The sequence below is a fragment of the Nycticebus coucang genome, chromosome 16 (assembly GCF_027406575.1).
Source record: "Nycticebus coucang isolate mNycCou1 chromosome 16, mNycCou1.pri, whole genome shotgun sequence".
Lineage (NCBI taxonomy): Eukaryota > Metazoa > Chordata > Mammalia > Primates > Lorisidae > Nycticebus > Nycticebus coucang.
Genome location: NC_069795.1, coordinates 239,209 through 255,839, shown reverse-complemented (window position 1 = coordinate 255,839; position 16,631 = coordinate 239,209). Strand labels below are relative to the sequence as shown.

The 16,631-nt window shown below is 40.4% G+C and overlaps 1 protein-coding gene across 8 annotated transcripts in view; it reads left to right on the top strand.

Moving 5' to 3' along the window:
- The window catches only part of DIP2A (disco interacting protein 2 homolog A), a 117,777-nt gene that overhangs the window by 49,232 nt on the left and 51,914 nt on the right, over positions 1-16,631 (top strand). For all 8 annotated transcript variants that reach the window (XM_053564670.1, XM_053564669.1, XM_053564666.1 and 5 more), the window contains 3 exons: positions 1,078-1,206; positions 10,940-11,059; positions 12,968-13,165. In XM_053564670.1, the coding sequence (XP_053420645.1) occupies positions 1,078-1,206; positions 10,940-11,059; positions 12,968-13,165 (447 nt within the window). The remainder of the gene's footprint in view (positions 1-1,077; positions 1,207-10,939; positions 11,060-12,967; positions 13,166-16,631) is intronic.

The following is a 16,631-nucleotide window of genomic DNA, read 5'->3' as shown; positions in this document are numbered from 1 at the left end:
TGTCCACCAACGCAGGTTAGTGTTGGTTCCTGTGGGTGTCTGTGAGCTCCATGTCATGGTGGACACAATTTCTTACTAGGCGTAAGATGTGTGCCTCTGCTAGTGGTTGACCTAGTTATAACAAAAATCCTGCAGCTACTGACTGCTGGCCTGCATTCTGAAGAGATCAGTGTGCTGTACCATGAACATTAAACATGAAAGTGCCCATGCAGATGCTGGACAAATGACTTTTTTTTTTTTTTTTGTAGAGACAGAGTCTCACTGTACCACCCTCGGGTAGAGTGCCGTGGCCTCACACGGCTCACAGCAACCTCTAACTCTTGGGCTTACGTGATTCTCCTGCCTCAGCCTCCCGAGCAGCTGGGACTGCAGGCGCCCGCAACAACGCCCGGCTATTTTTTTGTTGCAGTTTGGCCGGGGCTGGGTTTGAACCCGCCACCCTCGGCACATGGGACCGGCGCCGTACTCACTGAGCCACAGGCGCCGCCCGGACAAATGACTTTTAAACATGTTCTGTACCTGATGTCACACTAACCTCAATGTTACGCTAATATACTGTAAGAATTTTGATTGTGGTCTCTTGGTTTTACAGATTACCTTTTAACTGGCAGTGGAGACAGTTTTAATTTTGATTTTGTAGTTTTATTCTTTAGGACCTATTCTTTAGGACCAACATACTTTTGGGGGGATTGGAAGTCTGCCTATTTTTTCATAATGTAACAAAAAAATGTTCCAATGAGGACTGATTTCAAATTTGCTTCTACTTCCTTGAGTGGAATTTCTGAACTGTACTCTCCTCAGGCTGCTGTGGTTTCCTCTGTGCCTGTGCCTGTGTCTGTGCTAGATCTGGTGCTCGGGCAAGATCCAGGTGACAAGTCACTGTGCATGCAGACCTCCACACCACATGTCTGGAAATCACAGGGTGCCAGTGTGCCTTGGGCCACCCAGGAAAATAGTTAATTGGAGTGCATACTCCCTGCTTAGAGCTTAGCTAGTAGAAATATAAACTCATGGGGTTTATATGCAGCTTAATACTTGTGTGACTTACGGCCACTTTATTTTGGTGTTTCCAAACAGATCTGCACTCTGCCCCTCCTGACGTCACTACGGGCCTGGTGGAGCATTCGTACCGTGAACGTCCACAGGTGGCTGCTGTGAGAGGTGTTCCTCAGGGATGTGATGGGAGCATCCTGCAGACGGCAGATGGTGAGCATACCTCTCTCTCTCCTTTTGAGACAGCAGAGCACAGAGTCTCTCTTCAGGTACTGAACATACCTTCCACTTACAAACCTAAGCCAGTTTTAATCAACCATTGCAGGTAAATGGAAACCAGCATGGCAGCTAATGTTATTATAGAAAGCATTATGTAGATAAATAATTGGAAATACTTCTGGAATTGGTCAAATGGTAAATAAATTGCATAGGGAGGGAAAAAACTTCCAAATTTAGATTGGATGCAGAAGGAGTTTAAATCTACAATGTAGTGGGAAAATGAGTAGCTGTTGAGAGTGGATATCCTTGTCTTGTTTCCAATCTTAGGAGGAAAGCGCTTATTTTTTCTTTCTTTCTCTCTCTCTCTCTCTTTCAATTTTTTTCAAGACAGAGTCTGGGTGGGGTGCTGGTGGGGTAGCTCACAACAACCTCAAACTCTTGAGTTCAAGTTATCCTCCTGCCTCAGCCTCTCCAGTAGCTGGGACTACAGGTGCCTGCTACCATGCCCAGCTAGTTTTTCTATTTTTAGTAGAAGTAGAGTCTCACTCTTGGCTCAAGCTGACCTCAGACTCCTGAGCTCAAGCAATCCTCCTGCTTCTGCTTCCCAGAGTCCTAGGGTTATAGGCGTGAGCCCTGCCATTTTTTCATTTCTCAATTGTGATCTTAGGTATAACTTTTTGATAGATGTCTTTCATCAGGAATTGAGAAATTTCCCTTGTTTGGTTTTTCCCTCAGAGACAGAGTCTCACTGTATTGCCCAGTCTGGAGTGCAGTGGCATCATCTTCAAATTTCTGGGCTCAAGTAATCTCCTACCTCAGCCTTCTGAGTAGCCAGGACTACAGGTGTGCACCGCTAGACCAGCTGATTTTTAAAGTTTTTGTAGAGGCAGGCTAGGCTGGTCTTGAACTCTTGGCCTCAAGCAATCTTCCTATCTTGGCCTCCCAAAGTGCTGGGATTATGGGCCACACCTAGCCCCCCTTTTTTTCTTTTATTTTCCTGAAAAAAAAAAAAAAAAAAAAATTTTTTTTTTTTTTTTGAGACAGAGTCTCACTTTTTCATCCCTGGTAGAGAGAGTGCCCTGGCATCATAGCTCACAGCAACCTCTAACTCTTGGGCTCAAGCGATTATCTTGCCTCTGCCTCCTGAATAGCTGGGACTACAGGTACCCACCACAGTGCCCAGCTATTTTTAGAGACGGGGTCTTGCTGTAGCTTAGGCTGGTCTCAAACTCATGAGCTCGGGCGATCTACCCACCTCGGCCTCCCAAAGTGCTGGGATTATAGGTGTGAACCACCGCACCCAGCCAAAGACCTTCTTGAAAGTTTTTTTATCATGTTTTTCATCAAATGATTTCTTTGACCTGATGAAATGATCACATAGCTTTTCTTTTATAGTTTTTCCAAATACTGAGTTACACTAATACCTCCACAGTCTGCCACCTCCTTATGTTGACCACTTTCTCAAGTTGACCTAATTTTCATGGACTGGACATGCACCATGTATGTATGTCAGTACAGCAGGCTTTAGGTCCTCATGTTGACAAGTTTGTTAACAGTCCCTTGGGTGGCCAATTTACAGAAGTTCTATTTTACACAGAAGAGTACACATTTGAAAATCATGTAACTTGAAAAGGATTAATATTAAAGATCTAGAAAGAATAAGCATACAATGAATAAAGGCTTTAATAAGGCAGTTCTAAATGAAGAAGTTAGAAAGGTTATAAATACAGTAGAACCTCCATAGCTGACTACCTCCCTACCTGGACCACCTTGTAAGCTGATCTAATTTTTCATAGACCGAACATATACCACATGTACTCAATGGAAGTTTCCTTATATGGACCACCTCTGTATGTTGACCACATTGTTAACAGTCCTGTGTCTGGTCAACTTTACAGAGGGTCTAGTGTATGTTGATTGAGGTTTTTCTCCAATTTTTTTTGTTGTGTTAGAATACACATAACTTAAAATTCAGCATCTTAACTGTGTTTCAGTATACAGTTCAGTTGTATTAAGTGTATTCCTAATGTTGTACAGTTGTTACCACCGTCCAGCTCCACAACACTTTTGGTCTTGTAAAACTGAAGCTCTATATGCATAAAACTAACTCACCATTTCTCTTTCCTTTCAGCATTTGGCAAGAACCATCTACTTTCTGTCTCTGTGATTTTTGACTGCTTAGAATGCCTCATATAAGTAGAATCATACAGGATTTCTGTTTTTATAACAGGCTTATTTCACTTAACATAATGTCCTCAAGGATCATCTAGCATATACCAGAATTTCCTTCTTTTTTAGTGCTGAATAATGTTCCGGTGTTTATATACCACATTTTGCTTATTCTTCTGTTGATGGATATCTGGGGTAGTGATGATAGTGATTTAAGACTCTGCTTTCAGTTCTTTGGGCATATGCCTGTAAGTGGAACTGCTAGATCATATGATAATTCTGTTTTTTGGGTTTTTTTTTTTTGTTGTTGTTATTTCAGAATCTTATAGGAACACATATGTTTGGTTACATATTTTGTTTTTGTTTTTGAGAGAGAGTCTTACTTTGTTGCCCTTGGTAGAGTGCCATGGTGTCATAACTCACAGTAACCTTAAACTGTTGGGCTCAAACACTCCTCTTGCCTTGGTTTTCATTTTTACTAGAGACAGGGTCTCACTCTTGCTCAGACTAGTCTTGAACTCATGAGGTCAAGCAATCCACCCTCTTTGGCCTCCCAGAGTGCTAGGATTACAGGCTGTTATCCTCTGTTTTTCATGTTTTGAGGAATCACCTACTGCTTTCACAGTAAATTTCCAGTACCAGTATACAAGGGTTCTGCTTTCTCTACATCCTCACTGACACTTGTTAGTTTCTGGTTTTTTGATAGTAGCCATCCTAATGGGTGGGGGGATGACATCTTGTTTTGATTTGGATTTTTCTAATGATTAATAATGCTAAGCATCTTTTCATATGCTTATTGGCCATTTGTATATCTTCTTCAGACAATTGTCTATTCAATTCCTTTGCCAGTTTTGGAATTGGGTGGTTTAATTTTTTGTTGTTATTGAGCTTTAGGAATTCTCTATAGATTCTGTGTATTAATCTCTTTTCAGATACATGATTTTTAAATATTTTCCCCCATTCTGTGAGTTGCCTTTTTCCTCTGTTGATAGTGTCTTTTGGTGTACAAAATTGAAAAATTTCCATGAACTCTAATGGGTCTATTTTTTCTTTGTTACCTTTGTTAAGAAATCTCTGCCAAATCAAATGTCATGAAGCTTTCATCCCATGTTTTCTTTTAAGAGTTCTGTAGTGGGGGGGCGCCTGTGGCTCAGTGAGTAGGGTGCCAGCCTCATATACCGAGTGTGGCGGGTTCAAACCCAGCCCCGGCTGAACTGCAACCAAAAAATAGCCGGGCGTTGTGGCAGGTGCCTGTAGTCCCAGCTGCTCAGGAGGCTGAGGCAGGAGAATCGTGGAAGCCCAGGAGCTAGAGGTTGCTGTGAGTCCTGTGACATCATGGCACTCTACCAAAGGCGGTAAAGTGAGACTCTGTCTCTGCAAAAAAAAGAAAAGAAAAGAAAAAGAGTTCTGTAGTGTTAGGTTTTATATTTAGCTCTGTTATTCATTCGATTTTTGTATATTGTGTGAGGTAAGGGTCCAGCTTCATTCTTTAAGTCGGTATCGTGTTTTCCTAGCACCATTTGTTGAAAAGACCATCTCTTCCCCATTGAATAGTCTTGACACCCTTGTCCAAAATCACTTGACCATATAGGCAAGGGTTTATTTCTGGATTCTCTATTCTGTTCCATGGGTTTGTATGTCTGTCTTTATGCCAGAGCCACAACTGTTTTTTGTTTTCTTTTTTTAAGAGACAGGGTCTCATTCTGCAGCCTTGAGCTCCTGGACTCAAGTGACCCTCCCACCTCAGCCTTCCAAGCAGCTGGGACTATAGGCATGTGCCACCATACCTGGATAATTTTTATTTATTTTTTTAGAGAGAGGTCTCTCTTTGTAGCCCTGGTTGGTCTTGAACTCCTGGCCTTAAATAATCACCCTGTCTCAGTCACTTTGCCCAGCTCTACACTTTTTTGATTACTATAGTTTTGTGAAATCAGGAAGGAGTCCTCCAACTTTGTTTTTTTTTCAAGATTTTTATTTATTTGTTTATTTATTTATTTATTTATTTACTATTTAGGGTTCCTTGATATTACACATGAATTTTAGGTTGAGTTTTTCTATATTGCAAAAGACATCATTGGGATTTTGATAGGGATTACATTAAATATATAGATGACTTTAAGTAATAGTGGCATCCTAATACTATTACGACTTCTAATCCATGAAATGGATGTATATCCATTTATGTCTTTACTTTCTTCTAGCAATGTTTTGTAGTTGTCAGTTGTACAAGTCTTTCACCTCCTTGGTTGAGTCATTTATTTTGATGCTATTGTAAATGAAACACTTTGTATAATTTCCTTTTAAGATGGGCTGTTGGTATCTAGAGATGCAACTAATTTTTGACTGATGACTGTGTATCTTATTTGTTGAATTTATTAGTTCTAACAGGTTTTTTGTGAAATCTTTAGGGTTTTCTATGTATAAGATCATTATCATCTGCAAACAGATAATTTTACTTCTTCCATTCAAATTGGATGCCCTTTATTTTGTTCTCACCCTAAAAGCTCCAGCTAGGACTTGTGTTACTGTGTTGAATAGAAGTGGCAAAGCAGGCATCATTGGCTTATTCCTGATCTTAGAGGAAGAGCTCTCTGCTTTTACCACTGAGTATTGTATTTGCTCTGGGTTTTTCATATATGACTTTTATTTCTTATTTATTGAGTATTTTTTAATCACGAAAGTGTGTTGAATTTTGTCAGATTTTTTTCTACTTCTATTGAGATGATCATATGTGCTTTTTCCCCCTTTGATTCTATTAATGTTGAGGTAATATATTGATTAATTTTCAAATGGTGAACCGTTCTTTCATTCCAGAATAAATTCCACTTGGTCATGTTGTGTAATCTTTGTTTGTTTGTTTTTGGCTGGGGCTGGATTTGAACCCACCACCTCTGGCATATGGGGCTGGCACCCTACTCCTTTGAGCCACAGGTGCCGCCCTGCAATCTTTTTTTAATGTGGTGTTGAATTAAGTTTGCTAGTATTTTTGGAGGATTTTGCATCATAATTCATAGGGATTATTGGTCTGTAGTTTTCTTTAATGTCTTTGTCTGGCTTTGGTAGCAGAGGAATATTGTCCTCATAGAATGAGTTTAGACATGTTCCATCCTTTTCAATTTTTGGAAAAGTTTGAGGGTTGGTGTTAGTTTTTCTTTAAATGTTTAGCAGAATTCACCCATAAAGCCATCAAGCCCAGGGCTTTTTTTTTCTTGGGAGATTTTTTTTTTTTTTTTTTTTGTAGAGACAGAGTCTTACTTTATGGCCCTCGGTAGAGTGTTGTGGCATCACACAGCTCACAGCAACCTCCAACTCCTGGGCTTAAGCGATTCTCTTGCCTCAGCCTCCCGAGTAGCTGGGACTACAGGCGCCCGCCACAATGCCCGGCTATTTTTTGGTTGCAGTTTGGCCGGGGCTGGGTTTGAACCCACCATCCTCGGTATATGGGGCCAGCGCCTTACGGACTGAGCCACAGGCACCGCCCATCTTGGGAGATTTTTTATTACTGGTTTAGTTTCCTTCTTAGCCATAGGTCTACTCACATTTTCTATTTCTTTGTGTCTTAGTCTTGGTGTGTTTTGTGTTTCTAAGAATTTGTCCATTTCATCTCTAGGTTATACACTGATTTTTTTTTTTTTTAACAGATAGGGTTGCATTTTTTTTTTTTTTAACAGATAGGGTTGCTAGAGCACAGTAGCGTGATCCCAGCGCACTGCAGCCTCACACTCCTGGGCTTAAGTGATCCTTTTGCCACTGTGCGTGTGGCACTTTTTCTAGTTTCTTAAGGTGACTCTTAGATCATTGAGTCTATCTTTCTTGTTTCCTAATATAAGTATTTGAAACTTTAAACATCTTTCTAAGTTCCAATTTTAACTTCATTCCACATATTTTAATATGTTGCCTTTTTATTTTTAACATTCAGTCTTTATGCTATGCTTTCAATTTTAACCCATCTTTTTTAGGAAGTGTATTATTTACTTTCAACAGATTTCTAAATATTCAGGTATATTTCTTCTTTTTTTTTTTTAATTTTTTTTTTTTTTTTTGTAGAGACAGAGTTTCACTTTATTGCCCTCAGTAGAGTGCCGTGGTGTCACACAGCTCACAGAAACCTCCAACTCCTGGGCTTAGGCGATTCTCCTGCCTCAGCCTCCCTAGTAGCTGGGACTATAGGCGCCCGCCACAACGTCTGGCTATTTTTTTGTTGCAGTTTGGCCGGGGCTGGGTTTGAACCTGCCACCCTCGGTATATGGGGCCGGCGCCCTGCTCACTGAGCCACAGGTGCCGCCTAATATTCAGGTATATTTCTGTTATATAATTTAACCTCTTTTAGGTTTATTAAAACTTTTGAATGGGGCGGCGCCTGTGGCTCAAGGAGTAGGGCGCCGGTCCCATATGCCGGAGGTGGCGGGTTCAAACCCAGCCCTGGCCAAAAACCACAAAAAAAAAAAAAAAACTTTTGAATGGCCCAGCACGTGGTCTATTTTGGTGAGTGTTCCTACTTGAAAATAATGTTTATTCTATTGTTTAGGGGGTAGATTTTGTAAAATAAGTGATTCATATCTATTTGGTTGACCCCTTAGTTTGCGTCTTCTCTATCCTTACTGATTTTCTGTCTACGTGTTCTATAACTTGCTAAGAGAGGAGTGTTGAACCTCTAACGCTAATTGTGTGCTTGTCAGTCTGTCCTCAGTGTACTGATCTTGTCTACACTTGCTGGTTTGTTCATTTAGATCTATCAGTTTTTGTTTTGTGTGTTTTGAAGTTCTGTTATGAGCCTTACGCCTATTTAAGATTATGTCTTAATAAATTGACTCTTTCATTGTTAGGGAATACTTCTTGGTGATATTTCTTGTTCTGAAATCTTTAACATTTTTATAATTAAAAATGTTTCTTATGTTTAGCATTTTTTCATTCTTGATTTTTTATTTAAGCAATCTCCTTTTCATTAGAATGTTTGAACCATTTATAGTTAGTGTTACTAGCAGTATTGTTGGGTTTTTATCTGTGACCCTGTCATGTTTGTTTTCTCTGTCTCCCACTCTCACTTCTAAAAAATATATATTGTTTTTTATTTTACCCTTTTGTTAATTTCTTTAACTTTCCCACTTTTTCTGCCTTCTTTTGGTTTCATTAAATTTCTTCTGCATTGTCATTCTATTTATCTCCAGATTTTTTAGTGGTTGCAATATGGGCTGTCATCCCATCACTGCAAGCCTTCAAATGATATTATAATACCTCTGTCTCACTGTGGCAAAGATGGTCTTTTAATAAATGTTAGTGGGACCACTGGGAAGCTTTTCAGAAAAAGTTAAAAGTACATTCTTTTCTTATACTGTTGACAAGGAAAAACTCCAAATGAATCAGATATTTAAGTATAAGAAATGACAAATAAAAGGAAAAAGTTGGTGAATTTTACTTTAACCTGGTAATAGATTAAAAACTTTTAAAATATGACCCAAATTCTGTAGGTCATAATAGATGAATTTGATTGATGTGATTGATACAAAACTACAAAACAGTCTTTTACATGGTAAAATAATACTATAAGGAAAGCAAAAAGAAGATTTGATGAACTAGGAGAAAATATGTACAACATATGCAATGGATAAAGATCTAATATTTCTCTTACAAAAGAACTTTTAAAAATCAAGGGGAATATACCCCCAACTCATATGGATCAGGGTCAGCAAACTGGACTTGGACTGGCTGTTTGTTTTTGTAAATAAAGTTTCGTTGGAACACACCCATGTCATCCTTTCATGTATCATCTGTGGCTGCTTTAGGCTGCAGAGGCTGTGGTTGAGTGGTTGTGACACATTGTGTGGCCTATAAGATGAAAATATTTATCATCTAGCCCTTAAAAATTTTTTTGCCAAGTCCAGTATAGGTTCAAAAAAAAAGAACTGACAGATCACAAAAAGATATGTAAAGGAAGCTCTTAAATATAATCTTCAACTCTTTTCATAATTAGAGAAATAGACATTATTGGTAGGAATGCAAAATAGCTTAATTCCTTAGGGGGAAAATTGATGTTGGGGGGAACCAGGGGACATCCAGACGTGAGGGGGAATGGCAAGGAGGACCCTGGGGCAGATTGGGTTTTGGAAGTATTGTTATAGACTGTGCTTTCTGAGACACAAACATGTATCTGTTTATGGCTGTTATGCACATATGTTACGTAGGTAGAAGTGTATGTATATATGTGAGTGCACGCATGTATATATACGTGTGTACTTTTTAGTTCTATCTGCTAAACAAAGCCAAGACATTACAGTAGCCATGAGTATGCATAGTGCCTGCACCTTGGTCTTTAAGAAGAACCAGAGCTCCTTAGAGAAATGGCAGATTCTAGGACTGGGGCAGCACGCCTGTGGCTCAGTGAGCAGGGCGCCAGCCCCATATACCGAGGGTGGCGGGTTCAAACCCGGCCCCGGCCAAACTGCAACAAAAAAATAGCCGGGTGTTATGGCAGGCGCCTGTAGTCCCAGCTACTCAGGAGGCTGAGGCAGGAGAATCACCTAAGCCCAGGAGTTGGGGGTTGCTGTGAGCTGTGTGACGCCACGGCACTCTACCGAGGGCAATAAAGTGAAACTCCGTCTCTACAAAAAAAAAATAATAATAACTCCGAAGCATTTTCTTATGACAGATGTCAGGCAGTGCTTTGAAAACAGTATGAGGCAGGGAGTATGTCATGTGTCATCCTGCAAGAGCATCCACTGGCTAAGTCTAGGACAATTTTGTACATTAAATAACAAGCTACAAGTCCCTCTAGACAGATATATAGATAAGAATACTAAGACAGATAAGAGTACCAATGCTTGCTGATAAATCCAAATAGAGGTAGAAAATTATTTTGGGGCAATCTCAGTAAAGATTGGTTCTGGCAAGAATGATCCAATAGCTGTAAAATTCAGAAAAATAGCTGGGTGTTATGGCAAGTGCCTGTAGTCCCAGCTGCTTGGGAGGCTGAGGCAAGAGAATCCCTAAGCCCAAGAGCTGGAGGTTGCTGTGAGCCGTGGTGTGATGCCACGGCACTCTACCGAGGGTGGTAAAGTGGAGACTTTGTCTCTCTAAAAAAAAATAATAATAAGTAATAACAGTAACAGCTCATTACTTGTTAACATAAATAGCCTATACTTATGCATACTTCTAAAACAATTTTCAAAACAGCAAACATTTAGTGAAAGGAATTTGCTTATTTTTTATTTTTGCTAGTCTCACTTCTGGTGAGCATGACACAAGCATCTGGAAGGAGGCAGACCCCTTGTAAGCATTATCACAGGGTAGTCTTGACCCCAGGATTCCCCATGAAAGGGCATTGGGCACCCCTTGGGGTCCCTGGACCACTTTAATAGCTACTACCTTAGAACAAATTCTGTTTTGTAGAGGTCAGCAGTAAATGCTGTTAAATGAATTAATAGCAAAATTGCCATGCGATGGACCCAGCACCTGGCTGGGTTTGTGAATTCCGATGCACTCATGTGATCTGTCCTCGGACCTTGTGCCCATCTCCACTTCTTCAGTGAGTGTTCCTGTGCCTCTGTCCTTCATATGACAGGTGTCCCTGTGAACAGCAGAGTGTCCTCCAAGATCCAGCAGCTTCTGAACACCCTGAAGAGGCCAAAGCGCCCCCCTCTGAAGGAGTTCTTTGTGGATGATTTTGAGGAGCTGTTGGAAGGTAAGAGTAGTCTGGCTTTGAGCTTTTGTGTTTGTATGAAAAGAATGGCCTAGAAATCTGGAAACACAGGCAGATGTGCGTCATGCATGGATCCTTGCTATCATGGTGTCTGTCATGCAATGAAGTAATATTCTCTTTCCAGACTCTGTGGTCACTCTGCATGGTGGTGAATTTAGAATCACACGTGACTGCTTCCTTTATTTGAGCAGGTAGAAAATTTGGTGCTCATGTTAAAGTGGTTTAGCATTTTGCTGTGCATCTAGTCCAGTGGTTAGTATTTCATGAAAATACTATTGTAAAAGTACTTCTCAGTTACATATTTAAGTTTTTATTTAAGCTTTAAACCTAAAATTCTTGTGTTCTCATGGTTTTAAAGTATTCAATTTTCAGCATCAATTTGGCCCCTTTTCAAAATTTTAGCCTTGCATTTATAAATGAAATGTATAGTTAGAAAGAAAGAATATAGGTTTATTTTTTAAAGAGAAAACCTCAAAGAAGCGGAAGGAAGTGTAAACCAAACATGAGGCCAGCATAGCATGCGAGTGGGTTTGTAGAACCCTAGGGTCCCACATGGCCCAGCTCAGCCCTGCCTCTGGTGCAGGCAGTGTCTCTGCAGCAGGTTGGCCTAGGGCTCCTCCATACCAGGGGACTAGACATGGCCTTTAGGACATTGTTTCCCTTCTATAAATGGACAGTGCCCTTCTAATTCAGAGTTCAATGGTGTCAATGCTTCTTAGAGATGTCTCTCTTAGTGCTTGGGCCTATTTTAGTTGTATAACTACTGCAAATAGTATTTACTCTTTTTCCTTTGAACATGGTGACGGTTATGCTGATGTCTACATGGAAGCAGTTCTGCTCACTTTGATCCCATAAGAGCAGGTCACCAGGTCCTATCCCCTGGCTGTTTGAGCCTGCTGTTGGCCACTGCTGTGCTGGTTGTAGGCATTAAAGGTGCCATTGTCCAAACCAAAGAAGGGGAGGGGGAGAGTGGACACTGTTACTAAGTGAGGCTGCAGTTACCAGGATGGTGGGTTTTTGGAGATTTTTGTTTTTTGAGGCAGTCTCACTCTGTCACCCTGGGTAGAGTGCCGTGGCGTCATAGCTTATAGCAGCCTCAAACTCTTGAGCTTAAGTGATCCTCTTGCTTCAGCCTTCTGAGTAGCTGGGACTACAGGCGCCCACCACAACATTGACCCAGCTAATTTTTCTGTTTTTAGTAGAGATGTGGTCTTACTCTTGCTGAGGCTGGTCTTGAATTCCTGAACTCAAGGGATCCTCTTGCCTTAGCCTCCCAGGGTGCTAGGATTACAGGTGTGAGCCACCGTGCCCAGCCATGTGTTGTTTTTTTTTTTTTTTTTTTTTTCTGTAGAGGCAGAGTCTCACCTTACCGCCTTCAGTAGAGTGCCATGATGTACACAGGACTCACAGCAACCTCTAGCTCTTGGGCTTCCGCGATTCTCCTGCCTCAGCCTCCCAAGCAGATGTGTTGTTTTTTTTTAAGAGACAGTCTCTTTGTTACCCTCAGTAGAGTACTATGACGTCACAGCTCAGAGCAAACTCTAGCTCTTGAGCTTAGGCAATTCTCTTACCTCAGCCTGCCAAGTAGCTGGGACCACAGGCACCCACCACCCTCAGTATATGGGGCTGGCAACCTACTCACTGAGCCTCAGGCGCTCACCCCCATGAGTTGTTTTTAACTTTATTTCAAAACTATCGTTATCCATGACTTTAGTCCTTTGGTTAATTGGTCTATGATTGTGATAAGATTAAAAAAAAAACTGAACACATTTTTTATAAGCTATTCATAGTTGGAATTAGAAAACAAAATGATAAAATATGAATGCTTAAAAACAGATTGTATGCATGGTACTCTGAAATGTTGATTTTTAAATTTTGATTTTCTTGTAGTTCAGCAGCCAGATCCGAATCAGCCAAAGCCTGAAGGAAATCAGATGGTTATGCTGAAAGGGGAGCCTCTGGCTGTGGGAACTCCCTGGGCTCCGTCACTGCTGGCTGCCTTGCAGCGGTGGGGCACAACACAACCGAAAGCCCCTTGTCTGACTGCCTTGGATGCAACTGGAAAGGCCACCTGCACTCTGACCTATGGCAAGTGTTAGCAGAGTGTGATTGTGCCGTGGGCTTAGCTGTGACATATGACACATATTTTACAGTGTATGCAGGTATCTTTTAAAATGCCATAAAACAAATTCCTAAGAAATCAATGCAGCTGGCAAATAAGTAGAGTATCACCTCACTCCTGGTGCCTCTCCCTCACTAGCTGACTGATGGTGACCACCACCACTTTGGTTTTGAGTGTTTTGAACCTTTTGTAAATGTATTCTGAACAATGTACTTTAGTTTTATCTTATTTTGAACTGGTATAAATGGAATCATGCAGTTATATATGTTTTTGTATCTGGCAACTTTTGGTTCCATATTATGTTTTTATGTAATACAAATTGTAAGTGTGGGTACAGCTTGGTGTGTCTCACAGAGTGTCATGTTCCTATAATAAGCAGCACTTGGAGCACAAGTCTTCCTATATCCCCAGGCCCCTCATCTCATGCTCCTTCCAGCACTGACGTCCTCCCACACCCAAGGATAACCGTTGTCCTAACTACTTCACACCACTGGCTTTATCTGTTTTTACATTTTGTGCAAACAGGATTATATAAAAATGGATTTTTTTGCACTTCTATCCATTTACTCAGCACGTGCACTCCTCCATTGTTGTATGGAGTTATAGTTAATTTATTCTTATTGATGAATATTATTTTATTTAGATGCTAGTTATTTATGCACTCTCCAGTAGATGGACATGTGGATCGTTCCACTTTGGGGCCATTGTGTATAGTGTGGTTTTGAACATTCTGATGTGAGTCTTTGGTAAGCACATGCAGGAATTTGTGCTGGGTATAAACAGAGAAGTGTAATTGTTCAGCTTTGGGACGTGGTGCAAGATGGTTTTCCAGTGGGGCTGCAGCAGTTTCCACTCCATCAGCAGTGCACAGTTTCAGTTCTGTGTCCTCACTAGCTCTTGATACCTGCTTATTTCATTTTTGTTGGCGTGTCAGGTTTTAGTTCTAATTTGCATTTGCCTGATGATGCTTTTCATATGATTATTGGCTATTCGAATATCCTCTTTTATAAACTTTTCAAATCTTTGCCTGATTTTTCTATTTGCTTGCTAACACTTTCTTATTTCTTTGTATATTTCAGATACATATCTTTTGTTAGATACATGTTTTGCAAATATCCTCTCACTATTTGGGTTGCCTTTTAACACTTTCATTGTGGTTTTTGGTGATTGAAAAGTTTTAATATAGTCTAACTTATCTGTTTTTTCCCCCTTTATTGTGGTTAATTTTGTCCAGTTTAGAAACTCTTTGCCAAACTTGAGGTCAGAAAGAAAGCCTCCAGGCAGGGCACGGTGGCTCATGCCTGTAATCCTAACATTTTGGGAGGCCAAGGAGGGTGGATCACTTGAGCTCAGGATTTCAAGATCAGCCTGAGCAAGAGTGAAATCTCGTCTTTAAAAAATAGCCTGGCTTTGTAGTGGGCACCTGTAGTCCCAGCTACTTGGAAGGCTGAGGCAAGAGGATCACTTGAGCCCCAAGAGTTTTGGGTTGCTGTGAGCTATGACACCACGGCACTCTACCCAGGGTGACAGAGTAAGACTCTGTCTCAAAAAAAAAGAAAGAAGGGCGGCGCCTGTGGCTCAGTGAGTAGGGCGCCAGCCCCATATGCCGAGGGTGGCGGGTTCAAACCCAGCCCCGGCCAAACTGCAACCAAAAAATAGCCGGGCGTTGTGGCGGGCGCCTGTAGTCCCAGCTGCTCCGGAGGCTGAGGCAAGAGAATCGCGTAAGCCCAAGAGTTAAGAGGTTGCTGTGAGCTGTGTGACGCCACGGCACTCTACCCGAGGGCGGTACAGTGAGACTCTGTCTCTACAAAAAAAAAAAAAAAAAAAAGAAAGAAAACTCCTACATATTCTTCTAAAAACTTTTACTCACAGGTGTTATAATCCATCTAGAATTTAATTTTGTGTCTGGTGTAAAGTCAGAGTCATTTTCTTTCTTGTGGATATCTGACTCAGTATTGTCTACTGAAAAGGCAGTCCTTTCCCCAGAGTCATATATCCAGTCAGAAATGTTCCTGTAGGTCTGTTCCTGAGCTCCTTTGTTTTCCTCGGTTTGTTGTCTATATGCTCTGCGCTGCTGCAGCTGGCTGATCCTCAGCTCTGTGATTGTCCCTCAGGGTTGCCTCAACTACGCTTGGCCCTTTGCATTTTCAAGTACACTTCACAATCAACTTGTCAGTTTCCATCAACATTCCTACTGGAATATTGATTAGCATTGCCTTGAATCTGTAGTTCAATTTGAAGAGATTTGATATCACAGGTTAAGCATCCCAAATCCTAAAATCTAAAATTAGGAACTTCTTGAATACAACAGATATGATGCCCAAAAGAAATGCTCATTGGAGCTTTGGGGTGCTCAACTAGTAAGTACATATAGTGCAAATATTCCAGAACCCGAAAAAATTCACAATTTGAAACACTTCTGTTTCTAACCATTTTAGATAAGGAATACTAAACCTATGTTACAATTATGAAATCTTCCATTTTATGGCCGTGTATTATTTTTCCCTTTTTAAAGGCTTATCTTTATTTCTCTCAGTAATATTTTCATATTGTTTTTTTTTTTTTGTCTTGCTATGATGCCCAGGGTGGTCTTGAACTTCTGGGCTCAAGCAGTCTTTCCACATTAGCCTCCTGAGTAGCTGGGATTATAGGTTTGAGCCACTGTGCCCAAAAAGTATATTTTTTTATACTTTTGAGTACAGAAGTCTTGAGCATTTTTATGAGACTTATTCCTACTGTAAATTGTATAATTTTTTATTTTTATACAGATTTGTTACTTATACATCGGAGTGCAGTTTTGTTTTTTTTTTTAAATAGTGGCTTTGCATCCAGTGATCTTGCTAAGTTAACAAATTAATTGTTTATTCATTAATTAGTAGTTTGTCCATGTATCTTTTGGATTTCCTGTGTACAAAAATCATGTCATCTGTGACCAATGACTATTATTTTGTCCTTTCAGTACTTATACCTTTATTCTTTTTCTTGCCTCACAAGCTAGAACCTCCAATACCATGTTGAATACAACAGTGTTGGAGAGTTGGCCTTCTTGCCTCTTTCTCCATCTGAGGAAAAGCCTTTGGTAATTAGGTATGATGCTTTCTGTAGTTTCGTTTGCTCGTTTTTTGGTAGAAACTGTCAGATTAAGAAAGTTTCCTTCTAATCCTTGTTTGCTAAAAGTTCTTATCATGGTTAGCACTGAATTTTGTCAAATGCTGTTTCTGCTCTAGCAAGATGATCGTGTGGTTTTTTCCCCTCTCCCTTCCCCCATTAATTTGGTGAATTACATTAATTTTCAAATTTTAAGTGGCCCTGCATTCCTAGAATAAATCCTACATGGCTATGACAGCTTACCTTTTTAAAATATACATCTGCATTTGATTAGCCAATGTGGTGTTTAGAGTTTTTATATCTGGGTTCCTTAGAGATCTATAG